Source organism: Chrysemys picta, chromosome 2 (genome assembly GCF_011386835.1).
Source record: "Chrysemys picta bellii isolate R12L10 chromosome 2, ASM1138683v2, whole genome shotgun sequence".
NCBI lineage: Eukaryota > Metazoa > Chordata > Testudines > Emydidae > Chrysemys > Chrysemys picta.
The window spans coordinates 131,300,707-131,320,388 of record NC_088792.1 but is presented as its reverse complement, the minus strand read 5'-3'; the positions used below and the strand labels follow the sequence as shown (position 1 = coordinate 131,320,388).

Below are 19,682 nucleotides of genomic sequence, written 5' to 3'. Positions count from 1 at the left end.
TCATACTGCAGGCAAAGATCTCATGCCCTGGATTGGAGTGAAGCCCGCTGGACACAGTGAATGTAGTTCTTGTTACATTCCATTTGCTTAGGGTACTTGTATTAGTATGGTTTGAGTTTAAGATTATTAGAGGGCAACATCTCCTCAATATCAGTTGTGACTCTTATAATATATTTTTATTAGTTGATTCAACATACTTGTTACTACTTTAAAACTATTTAACTCTCCCAAAGAGAGTGAGTTTACAGCCTGAATGTGGGTCATTCTACTCTAGGAACATTTTTCAAAAAATTCCCAGTATTGATGGCATGGTTCACCTTCACTTACGTTAGCAATATTGGGAGCCCTAGTGTAGACAAGCTCCTAGCTCCTACAGCTGTTTTAAGCACGGTGTAATCTAGCTTGCTCAGAGCAGTTCTAATCAATCCGGTACTTAAAATGGTGGCAGCAGCCAATGATCCATCTACAGTAGGGCTCCCAATGATGCTAATATTAATAGAGGTGAATCATGTTAGTAATGCTGGGAAACTTCAGAAGAATTCCCCTAATATAGTCAGAGGCTGATATCACTGCCGTACATTGCAGATGTACACAGTCGCTGAGCAGTTCTGCTACAGCTCACAGGATCAGAAGTTAAGCGCTATGCTGAGTACTTTTTGGGGAGTTCCTTCCCAGGCAGGATCTATCCCTAAAATGGCATTGAAATGACCTTTAGAAGTGGTTCTTCCAAGGTGGAGATTGAGGCATATTTTGCAGTGTTGCTGTTAACAAGCTTCCACACCCATTGCCTACACTGTACCTTTTCTGTGAATAAATCGTGGACTTCAGACTCCAGCAGCGTTTCATCTGGCGCCTTTTCTTAGCACTAAATTCACTTTAAAAGATAACAGACAAGGAAAAAAGTTAGAAAAGGTTTGAAATGTGTTTTCATTTTCCTGTTGGCTGATTTAACCAAGAAGCACACTATTCTCATTGTGTATGAGAATGGTTCACTTGCCATGCTCGAGTGTATTTTAGCACTTCAGCTGAGTGAAGAAGAATCTGAAAAGTGTAATTTTAAATGGGGAAAATACTTTTCCTCACGATACGACTTTTTCATGGAAATTCATTAAATTATTATTTGAGCAGGGTTATCACTATTGGTTCATTTCTAGTGTGATTTAATGGCAGCTGCAGACACCATAGGAGGGTTTATGGGATTTCTGTCAGGTAAGGTAGTGAAATAGAATTACAGGGTTGTGTAGCCAATTAAAAATAAAATCTGGAACAGTACCAAAAATATTTATTAAAAGATTAAGGTTAAATATGAAGACAAAATGTTTGTTTTCAGGGTGATAGCCTTTAATCCCATGTTTTGCTTTCAATCTTAATTCTTTAGGACTGTCCGGGGATTTCTTGCGTTCTGGACGATACTCCGCTCATACAATTAATGGAGCCTGGTCACCATGGACTCCATGGTCTCAGTGCAGTCGAGACTGCAGCAGAGGTATTCGCAACCGCAAACGTGTCTGCAACAATCCTGAGCCCAAATATGGGGGTCTTCCGTGTCTGGGCCCATCTCTGGAGTACCAGGAATGCAACATCTTGCCTTGTCCAGGTAAGAGTCGAGAGATATCAATAGGGGGTATGGAAATGATTTAGTTCACTTTCAGATCCATACTTTACAGTAGTAAAAATTATAAACTAGTTCAAACGATTTCCTCCTCAGTTCCTTTCCAGACAAACATGTTAGCCCAACCAAAGTGAACTTAACAAAATAACTTTTGCTCTGTAAACTTCAGCAATGATTTGAAACCAGTGCTATATAAAGGGTACAGAAGTCATGCATTCATGGTAACTGCCCATAGCAACTAAAACTGTAATTTATATTACAAAAAGACCCTTTGACATTCAATCAGCACCAATGTCAGATATGAGTGCTTTAACATATAAGATACCATACGGAAATGTGATTTCTGAGCTGTTTCAACAGACCAAGTTGTTTTGCTGCCAGAAAAGAGAAAATTTCTTTAGCCAAGCAGCCAATTAGATTTATAATGGATATAGACTAGAGACCAGATCCTCAGCTAGTGCAAATCAGTGTATCTTTATTGATTTCAGTGTAGTGTAGCTATACTTTATTTACTCTAGCTTAGACTTTGGCCCTAAAGCTGTGAGAAATGTTCATGAGAAAGAAAAGGATAATCACGTGAAACTGGCCTGGTTCAGAATTGTCTTTCAAACTCAAAGCTTAGGTTTATCAAAGTAAGGTTTATGAACCTGTTGAGTAAATTTGTGACAGATTTTGAATGCAAGACCCTGGGAGGTCTTGGGAGGTCCTGGACAGATAACAGGAAGAGATGGTATCTCAGGTGCACTGTAAATAGTGCAACGCTTGTGAGAGTTCATTAGAAGAATCTTAAGCAGATTTTTCATTGAAAATTATTTTATGGTTCACTAAAAAGAGATTAAAACCTAAATGTACATTTTTTCAGGCAGTGGATACAGATGTGCATCGTTGTTGTATCTTCTATATTTGGCAAGATTATTTGTGCCCTGATCTTCTCTCTCTCTCTTTCTCAAGCAAAGGGGCCCCACATCAGGAGGCTATGTAGAGGAGAAGAGGGGGAGTGCTGACTCCTCAGCATGCCTTCCTTCTCCATTCACATCTGATATGGCTGTGGCATTATTCTCCTTTTAACCCTAAAGGAATTCCATGTGTGAATAATGTTGACCCAGTAAATAGTCTCTCAGGCTCTCCAACCACTAGCCTCAGGTTGGGGGAAGAATTGGGGCTGAAGGAGATTGGAGGGAGGGCAAATCTGAATCTCTACTCACGGATGCCCAAGATTGCTGAGAGCCAACAAATGGGTACAGCTGACAGATTCAGTGGCCCAGGTCCAGTTCAGATTTTAGCAGTCTGGGCCATGTTTACTATGTGCTAACTGGCAACAGTTCTCTAGGGACCAATACACTAGGTGGTGATAGTCAGAATGTGGAGCATCCCATTCACTTCTTCTCCCCACAGGTTGTCAGGAGGGAAGTGTACACCCACTCTGAGCTACTCCTACTCAGGACTCCCCCAGGCCAAGGGAATCCCCACAGGGGACCTGTTTTCTAGTGGTGCTGATTTCCGCTCCCTTTGCACTATATGAGCAGTGTAAAGGTAGCAAACAGGGCAGAATATTGATTGTGGCCCCTTAATCTTCTTGAAATAAGATTTGAAAAGGTTAGACACCACGAGGCAGAGCCTTAGCTGGTGTAAATGGTCAGAATCAACTGAAGTCAATAGAGCTATGGGAATTTATACTGACTGAGGACCTGCCCTCAGAGGGTGAGGAGACTTGTCCCAGGTTTATTTATAGTTTTAAACTTAAGTAAGCAAAAGCTAAACAGACACTTCAAAAAATCAATCTAGATTCATAGTTTCATTACTATCCAGTAATAACAGGAGAAAACAGTCCTGTAAAATTGGACCAGATTTGTTGTTTCCCCTTCACTATTGGTTCTTAAAACAGAATTTTGTGCTGGATTTTTTTTGAAAATGGTGGATTTTTTAAAGCGAAATATTTTATGTTTCCAGAAATTGGACTTTTTTAACTTATTCATTTTGCAATTATTTTCAGTAGAAATTGGTACAGTTAGCAGAAAATGCAAGTTTTTCATAATATTAATATGCAGAGCATGATAGTGGTGCTAATATCGAAGATTGAGCCAGCATACACAGCTAAGCAAATCAGAAAACAAAAAGTGATGAAGTTATAAGGAACAACTTGAAACTGACATTTTGGTTACAAACAATCCCCACTGTTACATCCCCATTGGTTCTGCTTTTGAAAATGATTTTCAAGAACTAACAGAAGAAAAGGGGTAGTGGGGGCCCTGCTAAAGCAGGAATCTGATGTCCTGATATGTCTAATATCTTTTCTCAGTGATTTGTTTCCTTCTTGCCCACAAATTACATTTGAATAAGTCTTCACAGCTTGAATAAAGCATCCAAGTGTGTGGTGATTTGGGAGCAAATAGAGAAAGATGTCATTCTGATGGGACTCAGAGAAATCCTTCCAGTTCTCCGTTTCAGCTGATTCACAGCAGCTGGTGTTTATCAATAATTAAAATAAATTTAAGGGTCCAAATCTGATCAGTCTGAAGGGGGAAAAAGAGAAACAGGTATATATAGTTGCTCTTTTCTTTGAACACGTGGGAGGGTGAGTAATGATAATAAGATATGGTTCATCCAGAAGTTGGGCTTGATTGTACATTCAGAGAGAGAGAGAGGAGTGTTTACTAGGAGAAGTATAAAAAAGTAATTGTGGGTTTTTAATGAGTCACAGAAAGCTAGTTTGTAGACAACAAATGCATATGTCAGAGTGAAAGTCACTGTTTTGCAGAGTGTCTGAGATGATAGCCGTGAGTGGGAGGAGATAAGTTTCATGCTGACCCTGGGATAAGCAGGTGAAGAAGTGACCAATATGGCTGGTGCAGGCCAGAGGAGGGAACTCTGTATTTAGTATTGTCCAAGAACATAAGAACGGCCATACTGGGTCAGACCATAGGTCCATCTAGCCCAGTATCCTGTCTTCTGACAGTGACCAATGCCAGGGGGGGAATGAACAGAACAGGTAATCATCAAGTGATCCATCCCCTTCTGGCAAACAGAGGCTAGGGACACCACTAGGATTTCCCTTTACAAAAACCATGTTGACTCTTCCCCAACAAATTATGTTCATCTATGTGTCTGACAATTTTGTTATTTACTATAATTTCAACCAGTTTGCCCGGTACTTATTGGCCTGTAATTGCTGGGGTCATCTCTGGAGCCCTTTTTAAAAATTGCTGTCACATTAGCTATCCTCCAGTCATTTGGTACAGAAGCTGATTTAAATGATAGGTTACAGACTACAGTTAGTAGTTCTGCAGTTTCACGTTTGAGTTCCTTCAGTGAATACCATCTAGTCCTGGTGACTTTATTATTGTTTAGTTTATCAGTTTGTTCCAAAACCTCCTCTAATGACACCTCAATCTGGGACAATTTCTCACATTTATCAGCTAAAAAGAATGGCTCAGGTTTGGGAATCTCCCTCACATCCTCAACTGTGAAGACCAATGCAAAGAATTCATTTAGTTTCTCCACAATGGCCTTACTGTCCTTGAGTGCTCCTTTAGCATCTTGATTGTCCAGTGGCCCCACTGGTTGTTTAGCAGGTTTCCTGCTTCTGATGTACTTAAAAAAAAATTGCTATTACTTTTTGAGTCTTTGGCTAGCTGTTCTTCAAATTCTTTTTTGGCCTTCCTAATTATATTTTTACACTTCATTTGCCAGAGTTTATGCACTTTTCTATTTTCCTCACTAGGATTTAACTTTCACTTTTTAAAGGATGCCTTTTTTGCCTCTGACTGCTTCTCTTACTTTGTTGTTTAGCCACAGTGGCTCTTTTTTGGTATTCTTACTATGTTATTTAGTTCGTGGTATACATTTAAGTTGAGCCTGTATTATGGTGTCTTTTTGTCTTTTAAAAGTTTCCATGCAGCTTGCAGGGATTTTACTTTTGGCACTGTACCTCTTAATTTTTGTTTAACCGACCTCCTCATTTTTGTGCATCTCCCCCTTTCTGAAATTAAATTCTACACTGTTGGACCACTGTTGGTGTTTTCCGCACCACAGAGACATTAAATTTAATTATATTATGGTTGTGACAGATTTATGTTACCAATCTGCCCGAGGCGTCAGGTGGTCAGGCTGAGGCCACAGGATCTTTAGGGGAGGAGATGGCAGAGCACACCAAGGGACTACATTTTAAAGCTTTATTAATAAAATAATAAAATAACAGCGGCGAGTGCTGGAGTGGGGGGTTTCCCTATGTCACTCAGAGGAAGGAAGAAAGCATTAGTGCCCCAAGCCCTAACCCACTTTCATACTCACACCCGCACTACACGAGGCTGGCCAAGCCTGGGTGTAACGAAAGAAGAAGAGGGGGATGGGTGGACAGGAGTTCTTGTCCTGTGCACGGGTCTTCCGGGGTCCGCTGTTGATCTTCGACTTGCTTTGCCTCTCGGGTGGGTTTTTAAGTCCTGGGTTCTTTTGGGGGTATTTTGTTCAAGGACCTCTGTTCCTAGTGCTCTTTGTACCAGTCCAAACCGGCTTTCTGTGGCCTTCTCAGCTTTCCCCCCCCCGTTCGCCTTCGCCGTCTTGCTTGTTTTTGCACTCTTTGAAGTCCTGCTCAGCTTAGTTCTTCTTTTCTCATGGCTGGCTAGGGTTGGGTAAGATGTTAATGCAGCTGCAGATTTCTCGCTGTGACCTTGGACAGGGTCCAGCGTCTTATCTTCAGACTAAGCTAGCTGAAGTGCCAAGTTAACCTGTTCTCTGCTCTCTTCCTCCCTCCCTCTTTGGCCTCTCGCAATCTGCAAAGAGATTTTCCACTACATACTCACACCTTTAACCCTTCCCAAAATGCCTTGAGATGCTTGCAACAGCGTTAGCAACATACAATGCTGATCTTCCTCCCCAGGGGACCTGAGGGAGAGGGCCATTGGGTTGTGACCATGGTCACTATTACCAAGCGGTCCAGCTATATTCACCTCTTGGACCTGATCCTGAGCTCCATTTAGGACTAAATCAAGAATTGCTTCTCCTCTTGTGGGTTCCAGGACTAGCCGCTCCAAGAAGCAGTCATTTAAGGTGTCAAGAAACTTTATCTCTGCATCCTGTTCCGAGGTGCTATGTACCCAGTCAATATGGGGATAGTTTAAATCCCCCTTTATTATTGAATTTTTTTATTTTTATATCCTCTCTAGTCTCCCTGAGCATGTCACAGTCATTATCACCATCCTGGTCAGGTGGTCGGTAGTATATCCCTATGCTAAATTCTTTTTATTTGAGCATGGACTTACTATCCATAGAAATTCTGTGGTACAGTACATTTAAGATTTTTACTTCATTTGATTCTATGCTTTCTTTCACATATAGTGCCACTCCCCCACCAGCACAACCTGTTCTCTCCTCCGATATATTTTGTACCCTGGTATTACTGTGTCCCATTGTTTATCCTCACTCCGCCAAGTTTCTGTGATGCCTATTATATCAATATCCTCATTTAATACAAGGCACTCTAGTTCACCCATCTTATTATTTAGACTTCTAGCATTGGTATATAAGCACTTTAAAAACTTGTCACTTTTTAACTGTTTCCCATTACATGATGTAATTGAATGAGACTTTTTTTCATTTGACTGTTTCTCATCAGATCCTACCTGTATTTTATCATCTTCCATACTCTCCTCCTTTCTAGGACATAGAGAATCTCCATTAGTAGTTCCTCCCCTAAGGAATGTCTCTGTCTGAAACACGTGCTCCTCCGCACCTGTCGGCTTCCCCCCAGCCTTTAGTTTAAAAACTGCTCTACGACCTTTTTAATTTTAAGTGCCAGCAATCTGGTTCCATTTTAGTTTAGGTGGAGCCCATCATTCCTGAATAGGCTCCCCCTTTCCCCAAAGTTTCCCAAATTCCTAATCAATCTAAACTCCTCCTCCCTATACCATCATCTCATCCATGCATTGGGACCCTGCAGTTCTGCCTGTCTAACTGGCCCTGCTTGTGGAAATGGAAGCATCTCAGAGAATGCTACCATAGAGGTCCTGGACTTCAATATCTTACCTAGAAGCCTAAATTTGACCTCCAGAACCTCTCTCCTATCCCTCCCTATGTCATTGGTACCTACATGTACCAGAACCACTGGCTCTTCCCCAACACTACACATAAGTCTATCTAGATGTCTCGAGAAATCCACAACCTTCACACCAGGCAGGCAAGTCACCATGCACTTCACCTGGTCATCGCAAACCCAGCTAGCTATGTTTTTAATGATCAAATTACCCATTACTAATATCTATCTCTTCCTAATAACTGGAGTTCCATGCCCCAGAGAGGTATCCTCAGTGTGAGAGGATACCACAACATCATCTGGAAGGATGGTCCCAACTATGGGATCATTTCCCTCTGCTCCAGTTAGATGTCCTCCTTCCCTCAGACTTTCATCCTCCGCAACAGCACAGAGGCTGTCAGACTGGGAGTGGGACCATTCTACTGTGTCCTGGAAAGTCTCATCTAAGTACCTCTCTGTCTCCCTTAGCTCCTCCAGCTCAGCCACTCTGGTCTCCAAAGCCCGTACATGGTCTATGAGGGCCAGGAGCTTCTTGCACCAAATGCACACATACGCCACCTGCCCATAGGGCAGATAATCATACATGCTGCATTGGATGCAATAAACCGGGTAGCCCCTTCTGGACTTCTGCCTGCATTCTCTTTTTACTCCTGCAGCTGGTTCTTTTATTGTTGTTTTGTTTTTTCGGGAGATGTTTTTTGGCTTAAGTTTAAAGACGTTTAAGTAATGTCAAGTGGTATAGCCCCCCCCCCCCCCCCATCACTCTGCCCCTCTGGAGAACTCCCTTGCAAAACTCCCCTGTTAACCGCTCCTGTTTGCTAGCTCCTCTGGTCGCTTAGGAGCGGGCTTTTTTAAGCCCTGGTCTTCCTAATTAAGAGCTTCCTCCCCTGATTAAGAGCTAAAGAACCAACAGCAGGAGCCACTATTCCACAGGGTCAGTTATAATAGTGGCTATGGATGGGTTGCTTTGCAGCCATGTTTTGTATCATTGTGGTAGGTGAGTGGATTTCATTCCTCTTAACCCTCCTCTCAGGACAGCTTCATAAAGTCTGATTACTCCAGCAGTATGAGGATGTCTAACATTTCACTCTTAGGCCTTGATCTTGCAAGTCTTTGCACATTGCACAGTGAGTGGAGGCAATGGACAGGGGCAAATAAGGTTAAATGCTAAACGCAGTTCTCCACATCAATTGTAGTAAATTTCAAGCTGCCTGGAACCTCACTTCTTTCCTTCTAAGGGGACAGGTTCTGGGTGGAAAATAATCATTAATGAGGAGAAGTCGGTCTAAGTGCAATTTTCATCATGCTATTGGGATGCTTAGGTGTATCTTCCTCACTTAGGTCTGGAAGCAGAGGCGATGCATAGGAGGGACATGGGAGATCAAGTGCCTAGGGAGGATGGTGGGCTTCAGAGCCTGAGCTCCAACCCAAGCTGCAACTTCAAAGTGCTGTCTATAGAGATATTTTTAAAGCGTTAGTGTGAGTCTCACTAGTCTGAGACTGTCACCCAGGCTGGGAGGCTCACTCCAAAACATTGTGTAGGCGTACCCATTGGTGTCCACATAGCTCTATGTGCACTAAGCAGAATATAACATGCTACACCCTCATATGCACACTTCCCTTCATCTCCACTTCAAGTATAGAGGGGAAATCAGGGATAGCGCGATGGGCACTAGCCCCTCACAGAATTGGGCAGGGAGTAAACTGGGAAGGGCAAGAAATGGGTGATGTTTTGGTTCTGCCCTAGTTCCCCAAAGTACTGGCCACTGCCACTGAGCCATTGTGTAGGAGGAAATAATCTTCTACTGGTCAGAGTCAGTAGCAGATTATTAATGTCTGGGAGGAAAGGAAGAATAAAGAAGGAATTGGTCCTCTCTGAGGCAAAACCTCCTTCCCTGGGCTCTTTCATACTAGTCCTTACACAGAGCTCATCATTAGAGTATAATCTAGCTCTTAATCCTTACTGCTGCTAGTAGACAGGAATAACTTGGCAGCTAGGCAACTGTCTTCTCATTAAAGCAGGATCAGGTTCTACTCTGCTCCCTGTCCTGCTCATCCCTATTTAACTTGTATTTATATATGCAACACGGCATGCTTCTGCTGTGCAATGGGGTGGTTGAATGGGGGGAGCGAGCAGTGAGGCTAATTCTCTCACAAGGAAATATTGTGGTGGCTCCACCCCCATATAAAGTCATGCACACCTCGGGTGGAGGAAGCGAGAGTGGGACCCAGAGGGACTGAAGTGGCCAATGCAGGGCCCAGGATTGGGCAACCCTCACTTCCCTTCTTATCCCCACCTTCACAGGGACTTCTGCATAAATTAATATTCTTTTGACCATCTTGCCTTTTATGCTTAAAAAATATTTTACTTAACCATATGAAAAGAATCAGAAAGTTTAACTAATAAAAAGAATCGGCACTAACACTAGATCCTCACTAATTGGAACACCCATTGTGAATTACTGATATTTGGGAAATAGTGAGAGTGGGTAAAATTTTCAAAAGTGCCAAAGTCCCACAGAAAGGCAATGGAACATAGAGTCCTAAATCACTTTTGAAAAAATTGTCCACTGACATCTCAAGAGCTGCTGAGTGCTTTGCAGGATTGAGGCCCAAATGAACAAACACAATGAAAAATCAAGGATAACAAATCACAATGTGTACTTGGTTCATTTATTTGGTCAATCCTAGTTCAGTTTTAATTATTCATATTAATACTCTACAACAGGAATCGGCAACCTTTGGCATGTGGCCCATCAGGGAAATCCGCTGGCAGGCTGGGACTGTTTGTTTACGTGCAGTGTCCGCAGGTTCGTCCAGTTGCAGCTCCCACAGGCCATGGTTCGTCGATCCAGGCCAATGGGGGCTATGGGAATCGGCGGCCAGCACATCCCTCAGCCCGCGCCACTTCCCTCAAATAATGAATACATCTGAGACTGGAATTTAGCATCTGCTATTAAATCTTTATTATGAGATGGAGAGATAATTACCGTAATTCTTTTTGAAGATTAAGATGAAGTGTGTGGCTAAACCAAGTGTGGATTAGTGAGGGTCTGCTACGTAGTGTTCTTTATCCACAGAACTCAAAGTTCTATACAAAGTTCGGTACATACTATTATACCCCATTTTACAGGTGGAAAAATTGAGGCACAGTGAAGTTAACTGGTATACGAAGGTCATGCAGAATCAGTGGCAGAGTTGAAAATAAAACCCTGATTTCCTGATTCTCAACTCCATGCTCAATCCAAACCGCAGCTGCCCTTAACATTAAGAGTTAACATCCCTCGGCCCGAGCCGCTTCCCGCAGCCCTCATTGGCCTGGAGCGGCGAACCATGGAACTGCGATCGGCCAAACCTGCGGACGCGACAGGTAAACAAACCAGCACGGCCTGCTAGGGGGCTTACCCTGGCGGGCCACATGCCAAAGGTTGCCGATCCCTGGAATATAATATTTGCATGCCTGCTTTGTCTGGATGCTTTGATAATCATAACTAGACAATCTAGAGCATGCAGAAGGAAAGCCATGAAATGCCTTTCACATGATTTCCCAGACCTCTAAAATATGGGTAAGAAATCTTCAGATAGGGAATCTTTTGTGAGTATTCTCTCTGATGTGTTTATATTCTAGCCTTTACTGGAATAGCATAATTTATTTCCTCTGCTGGTCAAATGTGGCTTAGAATTGTGCATATCATGTGACGCTCCAGTTCACATTAATAGGCTATAATCACTGTTTTCACTGGAAAGAATGGTAATCTGAAATAATTCATGTTAAAATGAGTTAATTGTACTCAGATTATTGTCCAACAACATGAAAAATAATGTGTTAGAACTCTGCATAATGTGCTTTTTCTGTTGGTTCAGAGATATACTGAGATTATTGTCCAACAACATGGAAAATAACGTGTTAGAACTCTGCATAATGTGCTTTTTCTGTTGGTACAGAGATATAATGAATCATGCTGGATTTAAAAGTACAAAATACCCTGATTATGAAGAAAAATATTTGTAAATGTATGTTGACATCCATCTCCATCCATCCATCTCCATTCATACCCCAGTGTGTGTCTGTCCCTCCATCCCCACTCATACCTCTCTGTCTGCCTGTCCATCTATCCATCCCCATTCATTTCTTGTTTTGTTTAAGATATTAATATGTGGTTGAAATATGGAATATTGAAATATAGGAAATACATAGATATACTAATGTGTTTGGAAGGAAATGGATTAATTCTGTTTTCAAGATTTGAAATTTTGCTATCTTATTTCAATATTTGTGATCTCATCGGTGTCATGCTATTTTTATTACCACTTTTTTTTTTAATTTAGACTGTGAAAAATCTAATATATTCAGCAGAAATAGTCATATACCAATAAACATGAAGATAAAAATACAGAGAAGTTCAGATACTACAAAAATTCCTGTAAGGATATTATAGAGAGTGTATTTGACTTCAAAAAATCTGTTAATCTCCTGTTGCTTTTTTCACTTCTGCCACCTTTTTCTCTGCAGAAATAATGTGGCCTGTAGAAAAGAGGACGATATTTAAAAATAATGGACCAAATTCGTCCTTGGGGTAACTTCATACACCAGGAAAAAAATTGGCTTAGGGCTATTCTCATTTGATCCAAAGGCCATTACGTGAAACAGAGTCCTTCCTAAAGGCTTTGGCCTTAGTTCTTACTGTTGTACAGCCACTACAGGCATTAGTCTGCCTTTCTTGCTGCTGCATTGCTCTGAGTCAGCTGTCTGCTACATGCAACACTTCCTTTTATGAATGTGGACTGAAGCAGCACTGAACTGGGAGTGAAAAACTTTATTTTTTGTTTTTGCTCTTTCCCACAGGTCAGGGGAAATGTGGTGATATCCATAGGGATGTAGAAAGAAGCAAGTGGGGTGGACTGGGAATCAGCTAGTGTCTGGGAGTCCAGAAGGGCACAGCAGAGAGTCAGGTCTCCAATCCGTCACTTTCACAGGCACCCCAAAATTCCACATTTGTGCTAGTGCGAAATTCTAATTCCGCTTAGTCATTTGATGCCATTCACATTTCTGTGAATCTCTATCAGTTCACTCTCTTTCATATGAACAGAGAAGACTCCAATCTTGCTTGCTGTTATTCATTCTCTTTTGCTATGTTCTCAACAAGATAACCTTTAGATGAGTAACTTTTTATTTATCTTCATACCCAGAAGGGCTAGAAATAACTTAAATGAAAGCTTCAGTTGTGAAGGATACCGCCCAATCTGTGCAAAACCCCTACTGTCACAATTCTGTCCAAATTTTTGAGAATGAAGAGGATCACCCTCTCTGTTCATCGTTCCTTCCTCTCTTTTGTAAAACCCAAAGTGCATGGAAGGATGGCCAATTTACTTAATAGTCTTTTGGAAATTGTCCAGTGGTGTGGCTGTTTTATTGGAGCACCAGGGGGTCCTGTTTCTATAGACTATTTTCCCCTGGAACATCCTTTTCCCCAGGATTTTTTTTTCTTGTCTTTGTGGAGCAATATTTATTAACCAGGACAACAGCTATTAGGCAGAGAGTTGCTTGATTGCTCAGGAAGACAAAAAACAACCCCTATAAAAGAAAACGTTGTTTTGAGAGCACCCTTGCTTGTTGAAAAGGCCTTGCTACACAACATACCAACCTGAATACTTGTGAAGTATTTTGAAACCATTTTCCATTATTGGGTAATTAATTATTTTAACTACCCTTTTTATCCAATAGCTCTGCTATACTGTTATGTAAAGAAATTATGTAATGTCTGGAGCTTTCTTCATAATTCTTCATTTTTATCAATAAGGCTGAATCAGCATTAAGGACTTTACATCATGGACAGCAAAGGAAGAGAAAACAGATGGTCCTGGGTTGCTAAGCAACATTATAAAAAGATGAAAGCAACCACAGAGTTCTATTTAGGTCCTGTGAAACCTCATGCAGTAAACACCCACTCCTTTGATCTTATTTAACCATGATGATGCCTTTATCATCCCCTATTGTTAAGAAGAAAAAGTTTAGCTGAACAGATAAAAGGGGGAGTAGTCAGCTTTTTTGAGAACTAGAGATTTATGATGGCAGCCTAAATAGGTAGAAAGGACAGCACATATTATAATGGTGCCCTTTGGCACAACTACAATTAAGCCTCTGTCACATATTCTATTATAATGTGTCCAATCTCCCCCCTCCTCCTCCTGCCTTATAACATAGCTATAATAACTGTAGTTACAAAACAGAAATCTGTATGCACTGTTGTTGTAGCCATGTTGGTCCCAGGATATTAGAGAGACAAGGTGGATGAGGTAATGATGACTGATCGATCAGTCAAAATAGATTCTTTTTTAGGAGCTATTGGAAAGCAGACAAGCTAGTAACACTTCGCAGAAATGGTTTACGTGGTACCATAAATATCTCATTTACTGTTTTTTTTATAGTGCTTTGTTGGCTGTATGGTTTGTTGCTTTTCAAGGTAACTCAGTACAATAAGTGCACATTGTAAAACATTATAGAAAGGAAATTTTACATATGCTAATGACGTCTATTAAAGGCCCATTTGACCAGTAGCTGCAGGTATAGACTACTACACTGCCTGCTTGAACAGCATGAGATCCTGAATATTCATTATATGTAAGATTGTCTGCATAGCTGCACAGGCAGATATTGATACCCAAATAAAAAAGATCCTCTAAACTCATTTTCCTGCTATTACAATCTTTCCATATAAATGAGTTCTATTTGACTTGACAAATGTGTCTGTGATGTAACTTGCTTTCTAAGCAAAATGACCCGTCTTCAATATATTTAAAGTATTCTTCAATGTCACTGCCTGGAAGATTTAAATATGAATATTTTTTGGATAAGTGCACTACAGTACATAGTAATTTTTTTTTAATGCAGAGCCATATCAATAGAATCATAGAATCATAGAATCTCAGAGTTGGAAGGGACCTCAAGAGGTCATCTAGTCCAACCCCCTGCTCAAAGCAGGACCAATAACTGAAGTAAAAGATTTTGCACCTTTAAATACTCTTTGACTTCTGAGAACAGAAAGGTTCAAAAGGACTCATTAAGGAGTATTGTTTGAGAGGTACATAGATTTTATATTCAGTCATGTCAATGAACCATAAATTAAGGTTTCCCAAAGAGTGCATCAAAACGAATGAACCATTAAAATAAATTGTGTAAGGCAATAGAAGTATTTACCTCTAATAAAGTGTGGTATTCCCTATGCTTAGAGTTGGAAATATTGCAAATGCTATGGTAAATTTAACTACTGTGGATGGTAAACATCCACTTTTTAAGGGTGCCTGTAAAAGGAATTCAGTTGGTGCCTGATTTTCAAAGTTAGGTGTGTGCAGTTGTACATGTAATACCGACAAACCCCAGCAGGTGTGATCAAACCTGGGACCTCTGGAGCTACATGCATGAGCTAAAAGCCATGTGGCCCTTAGCTAAGGCTGTAGAGCAGACTCATTAATCTCTCTCTAAGTGGTCTCGGTGCCACTAGATGGGACAGAACACCACACCCGGGAGATGTGTGGGTTACATAGATTTGTATGTGCCTAGACATAAGTCATTTATTTACACAAAGTTATGCCAAGTTATGTGCAGGCATAAATACCTGATGTGCACATATACATTCAATACTAGGTGTGTATCATTAGTGTATTTCGGTGTAGCAGTTCTTATGTTCCGAAAATGTATTTAAAGCCACAGCTATGTAACATTTATTTTTTAGAAAAATGGGGACATATTTCAAGAAGTATTTGTAAATCTCATTTATGCATCTTTTGAACCATGCTCTTGTTATGCATGTACAATCTGTCATCCCAACAAGAATCCCTGCTGTAAAGCTGTCTGGGGACTGCATGAGACTGGTAGGCAGGGAAGACTAAAACTGTGTAAACAATTTTCGGAATGGGAAAGGGAATACCCCAGTAAAATCGTTAACTGGCAACTCTGCTTTGTTTATTATAGGCTTCACTTATTAGTGGTGTGTATTTTATTATGCATTCTTATAAAGTTAAGCAGATGTGTTGACAACAAATTATTTTCCTACATAACTATTAAAAGAGATGGTGATATTTTAAACTTAAAACCAGAAACCTAAATGTATCTATATGCATATTTCTGCTTAAAACAGAGATGGTCTAAATATCCATGCCACCTCCAACTTCCATGGTTTGGATATAAAGGAATCCAGATCCAAACCAAACCTGCTTTGGTTTTGAAACCCAAAACCCATACTCTCAGCCCACCTCTGTGAAACATCAACTTCAGTCATTCTTTTGCAGTTGTGCTATAAAGAACATAAAGGCCATACTTGGGCAGACCAATGGTCTATCTAACCAAGTATCCTGTCTTCTGACAGCAGCTGGATGCTTCATAGACTATCCAGGCTGGGAGGGAACTTAGAAGGTCATCTAGTCTAATTCCCTGCTTGAAGCAGGACTAATCCCTAGACAGATTTTTGCCCTAGATCCCTAAATGGCCCCTTCAAGGATTGAACTCACAACCCTGGGTTTAGGAGGCTAATACTCAAACCACTGAGCTATCCCTCCCCCCTTCAGAGGGAATGAACAGAACAGAGCAATTTACTGAGTGATCCATCCCTTGTCATAAAGTCCCAGCTTCTGGCAGTCAGACATTAAGGGACACACAGAGCATGGGGTTGTACCCCTGACCATCTTGGCTAATAGCCATTGATGGACCTATACTCCATGAACTTATCCAGTTCTTTTTTAAAACCCAAGTTCCACCAGTTGATTGTGCGTTGTGTGAAGAAATACTTCCTTATATTTGTATTAAAGCTACTACCTATTAATTGCCTTGAGTGACCCCCGGTTCTTGTGTTATGTGAACAGGTAAATAACACTTCCTTGTTCATAGGCACTGACTGTGTGGGTGCTCCAAGACTGGCGGACCCATGGGAAAAAATTAGCAGGTGCTTAACCCACAGGCAGCCAAGCTGTGTCCTTATTCGCTTTCTCCACATCATTCATAATTTTATAGACCTCTATCATATCCCCCCTTAGTTATCTCTTTTCCAAACTGAACAGTCCCAGTCCTTTTTCTCTCTCCTCATAGGAAGCTGTTTCATAACCCCAATCATTTTTATTGCCGTTCTCTATATTCTCCCCCTGCCCCCCCCCATTTTAGTGTCTTTTTTGAGATGGTGCAACCTACCCTTTGTTTCCTATCTTTTAATTTGAGTACCTGGCAATGCTTTCAGGATCATCTAATGATCCTTAATTTAATTTAATGACAAGCCTTTTGTTATCGTAATCACCCTGCCTCTGTTTATAAACAAACTCCGTGCCCCAGCCCTGCGCACTGGGGCAGCACCAGGCTCACCAGCAGCTATCCCTGGCTGCGCTAGTGTGTGCAAGCGGCTCGCATGCCCCAGGACAGGAGACGTAGACCACTGTGTGGAAAGGACTCGTGTCCCAGAGTGTGCTAACCGCTTGCACACACGAGCAGGACCAGGGATAGCTACCAGTGAGTCTGGTGCCCGACCCAGTGGGCAGGGCTAGGTGTGGGGCTGTGAGTGGAACAGCCATGCCGACGGAGCTACCAGTGCAGGGCTGGGAGTGGAGGCCTGACATGCTGCTGCTTTTGCTGGTAGAGCCCTGCAGCTCCGCAGATACTTATTTATATCCGCGGATATCTGCATCTGCGGACATAAATTTTGTATCCACACTGGGCTCTTACTCTTCTTACTCTTCCTTTCATTGGACAATACTTTTATAAATCTCAGAATGTAAAGTAAGCTTCATAGCCTGATCCCATTTGCCAGGTGAGGCCTAAAAATCTTCTATTGACTGCAGTAGACTTTGACTCATGCCCATAGAACTCAAACTGGATAGGTTGATTTAAATGGTTCATCCATGCAGAGACTTAGAACAATGAGTTGTTATTTCTTTCCAGTTGATGGAGGTTGGTCTTGTTGGTCATCATGGTCAAAGTGCTCAGCAACTTGTGGAGGTGGACATTACATGAGGACCCGCTCATGCACAAACCCAGCCCCAGCCTATGGAGGGGACATCTGCCTTGGACTTCACACTGAAGAGGCACTTTGCAACACACAACCCTGTCCAGGTATAACAAATCCATACAGTGCTTTGCTTTGAGTATACCATAGAATATGGTGGCTATCGTTCAACCTGTTCAGTAAAGTACATTATGCCTTTATCAACCTATTAAACATTTAGGAACAAATTCTTTCTGTCCTCTGGTGCATGCACATCAGCTTACAATGAATTTGCTGTGAATGTACCTTTAAGGGCAGAATTTGGCCCACAGGAGATAAGCCCTAGTGTCATGCTAAAATAATTTTTTAGAGGCTATCAGTTTAGTTACAGGTTTCAGGTCAATGTAGTTTAAAATGGTGTAGTTCTGCACACAGAAGATTGATGCCTTAAGAGATTTGTAGCTATAATAGTGCAACAAACACTTGTAGTACTGGGTATTGTAGAGCAAGCAAAAGTTCGAAGGCTCTAGATCCTCAGCTGATGTAAATCAATGTAATACTGAAGACTTCAATGGAGTTGTATCATTTCACACCACCTGAGGACCTACCTAGCTCCTGATCTGAAAAAAGACATTTTGATTTAAAAATTATATCTGAGCTCTTCTAAAGTAAGAAATGGGAACAAAGTTTAGTGCAATCTATTTTCACATTTACAGAAATGTTAACCCTTTAAAATGCTTTCCTAGATTGTAAGACCTTTGGGGCAGGAACTGCATCTTTGTACATATTTATACAGCTCTGTCGGGCCTCTGGGTACTACTGTAATATCTATATGTAATCATAATGGAAGTGGACCATGATATTTTCTATCATTTTGATTGTCTTTTTTGACCCTTGCCAAGTGGTCTTGTGAAATGTTAAATCTTTGCAAAACAAGGAAAATAAAAAGACTAATAAAAGAATCAGAAGTAGAAAGTAAAAAGTAACATAAAAAGATAAGTCAAGGTAGAGGAACCACTGTGAAAGTTTTTGTCTTGCTGGTGTATAGGTTACAGTTAATACCTTCTGTTCTTGATCATTGGAAAAAAGTAATGTCTGCTAGTAGCAATGATGCACTGTTACATTACACTGGTCTACAATTTTTGGGAAGTCGTCTGCTTCAGAGATAAAATGTGCTATTTATTATGTATTTTGATGTGCTGAATTCAAATATGACAACTAAAACAACTGATTGGCTACTGTTTCTAAGATATTTAAGTTTTTACATTTTATGTCTATGTATATTGTGTAGATAGTAGAGTTTTAATCATAAATTGTAAACCTAGGTCTTTTCATGTGTTTATAGTTACTTTACATGATAATATTTCACCTGTCCTGTTTATGTAACACTTTAAAAATCAGCAAAAGGGTTATATGAATAAAATGTATTATGAAACAAAAGGCAAAAAACTATTATGTACATAGTTTAGTCCTATTCAGGGTCTACTCAGCGCTTCTTGGCTTGTCTCTTGTATTCATTAAATGGAGCATCTCTTGTCACTGTCCAGCAATAGTCTGCAAGCATTGATGGGCTCCATTTGCCTTGATAGCGTTTCTCCATTGTTGCAATGTCCTGGTGAAATCGCTCGCCGTGCTCGTCGCTCACTGCTCCGTAGTTTGGTGGAAAAAAATCTAGATGAGAGTGCAAAAAATGTATCTTTAGTGACATGTCGCAACCAAGGCTTTTGTATGCCTTGAGGAGGTTTTCCACCAACAACCTGTAGTTGTCTGCCTTGTTGTTTCTGAGAAAATGTATTGCCACTAACTGGAAGGCTTTCCATGCCATCTTTTCCTTGCCACGCAGTGCATGGTCAAATGCATCATCTCGAAGAAGTTCACGAATCTGAGGACCAACAAAGACACCTTCCTTTATCTTAGCTTCACTTAACCTTGGAAATTTTCCATGGAGGTACTTGAAAGCTGCTTGTGTTTTGTCAATGGCCTTGACAAAGTTCTTCATCAGACCCAGCTTGATGTGTAAGGGTGGTAACAAAATCTTCCTTGATTCAACAAGTAGTGGATGCTGAACACTTTTCCT

The 19,682-nt window shown here is 41.0% G+C and overlaps 1 protein-coding gene across 3 annotated transcripts in view; it reads left to right on the top strand.

The window, feature by feature from the left end:
* The window catches only part of SEMA5A (semaphorin 5A), a 635,454-nt gene that overhangs the window by 586,416 nt on the left and 29,356 nt on the right, over positions 1-19,682 (top strand). For all 3 annotated transcript variants that reach the window (XM_042859868.2, XM_042859867.2, XM_065584224.1), the window contains exons 17-18: positions 1,379-1,597; positions 17,563-17,733. In XM_042859868.2, the coding sequence (XP_042715802.2) occupies positions 1,379-1,597; positions 17,563-17,733 (390 nt within the window). The remainder of the gene's footprint in view (positions 1-1,378; positions 1,598-17,562; positions 17,734-19,682) is intronic.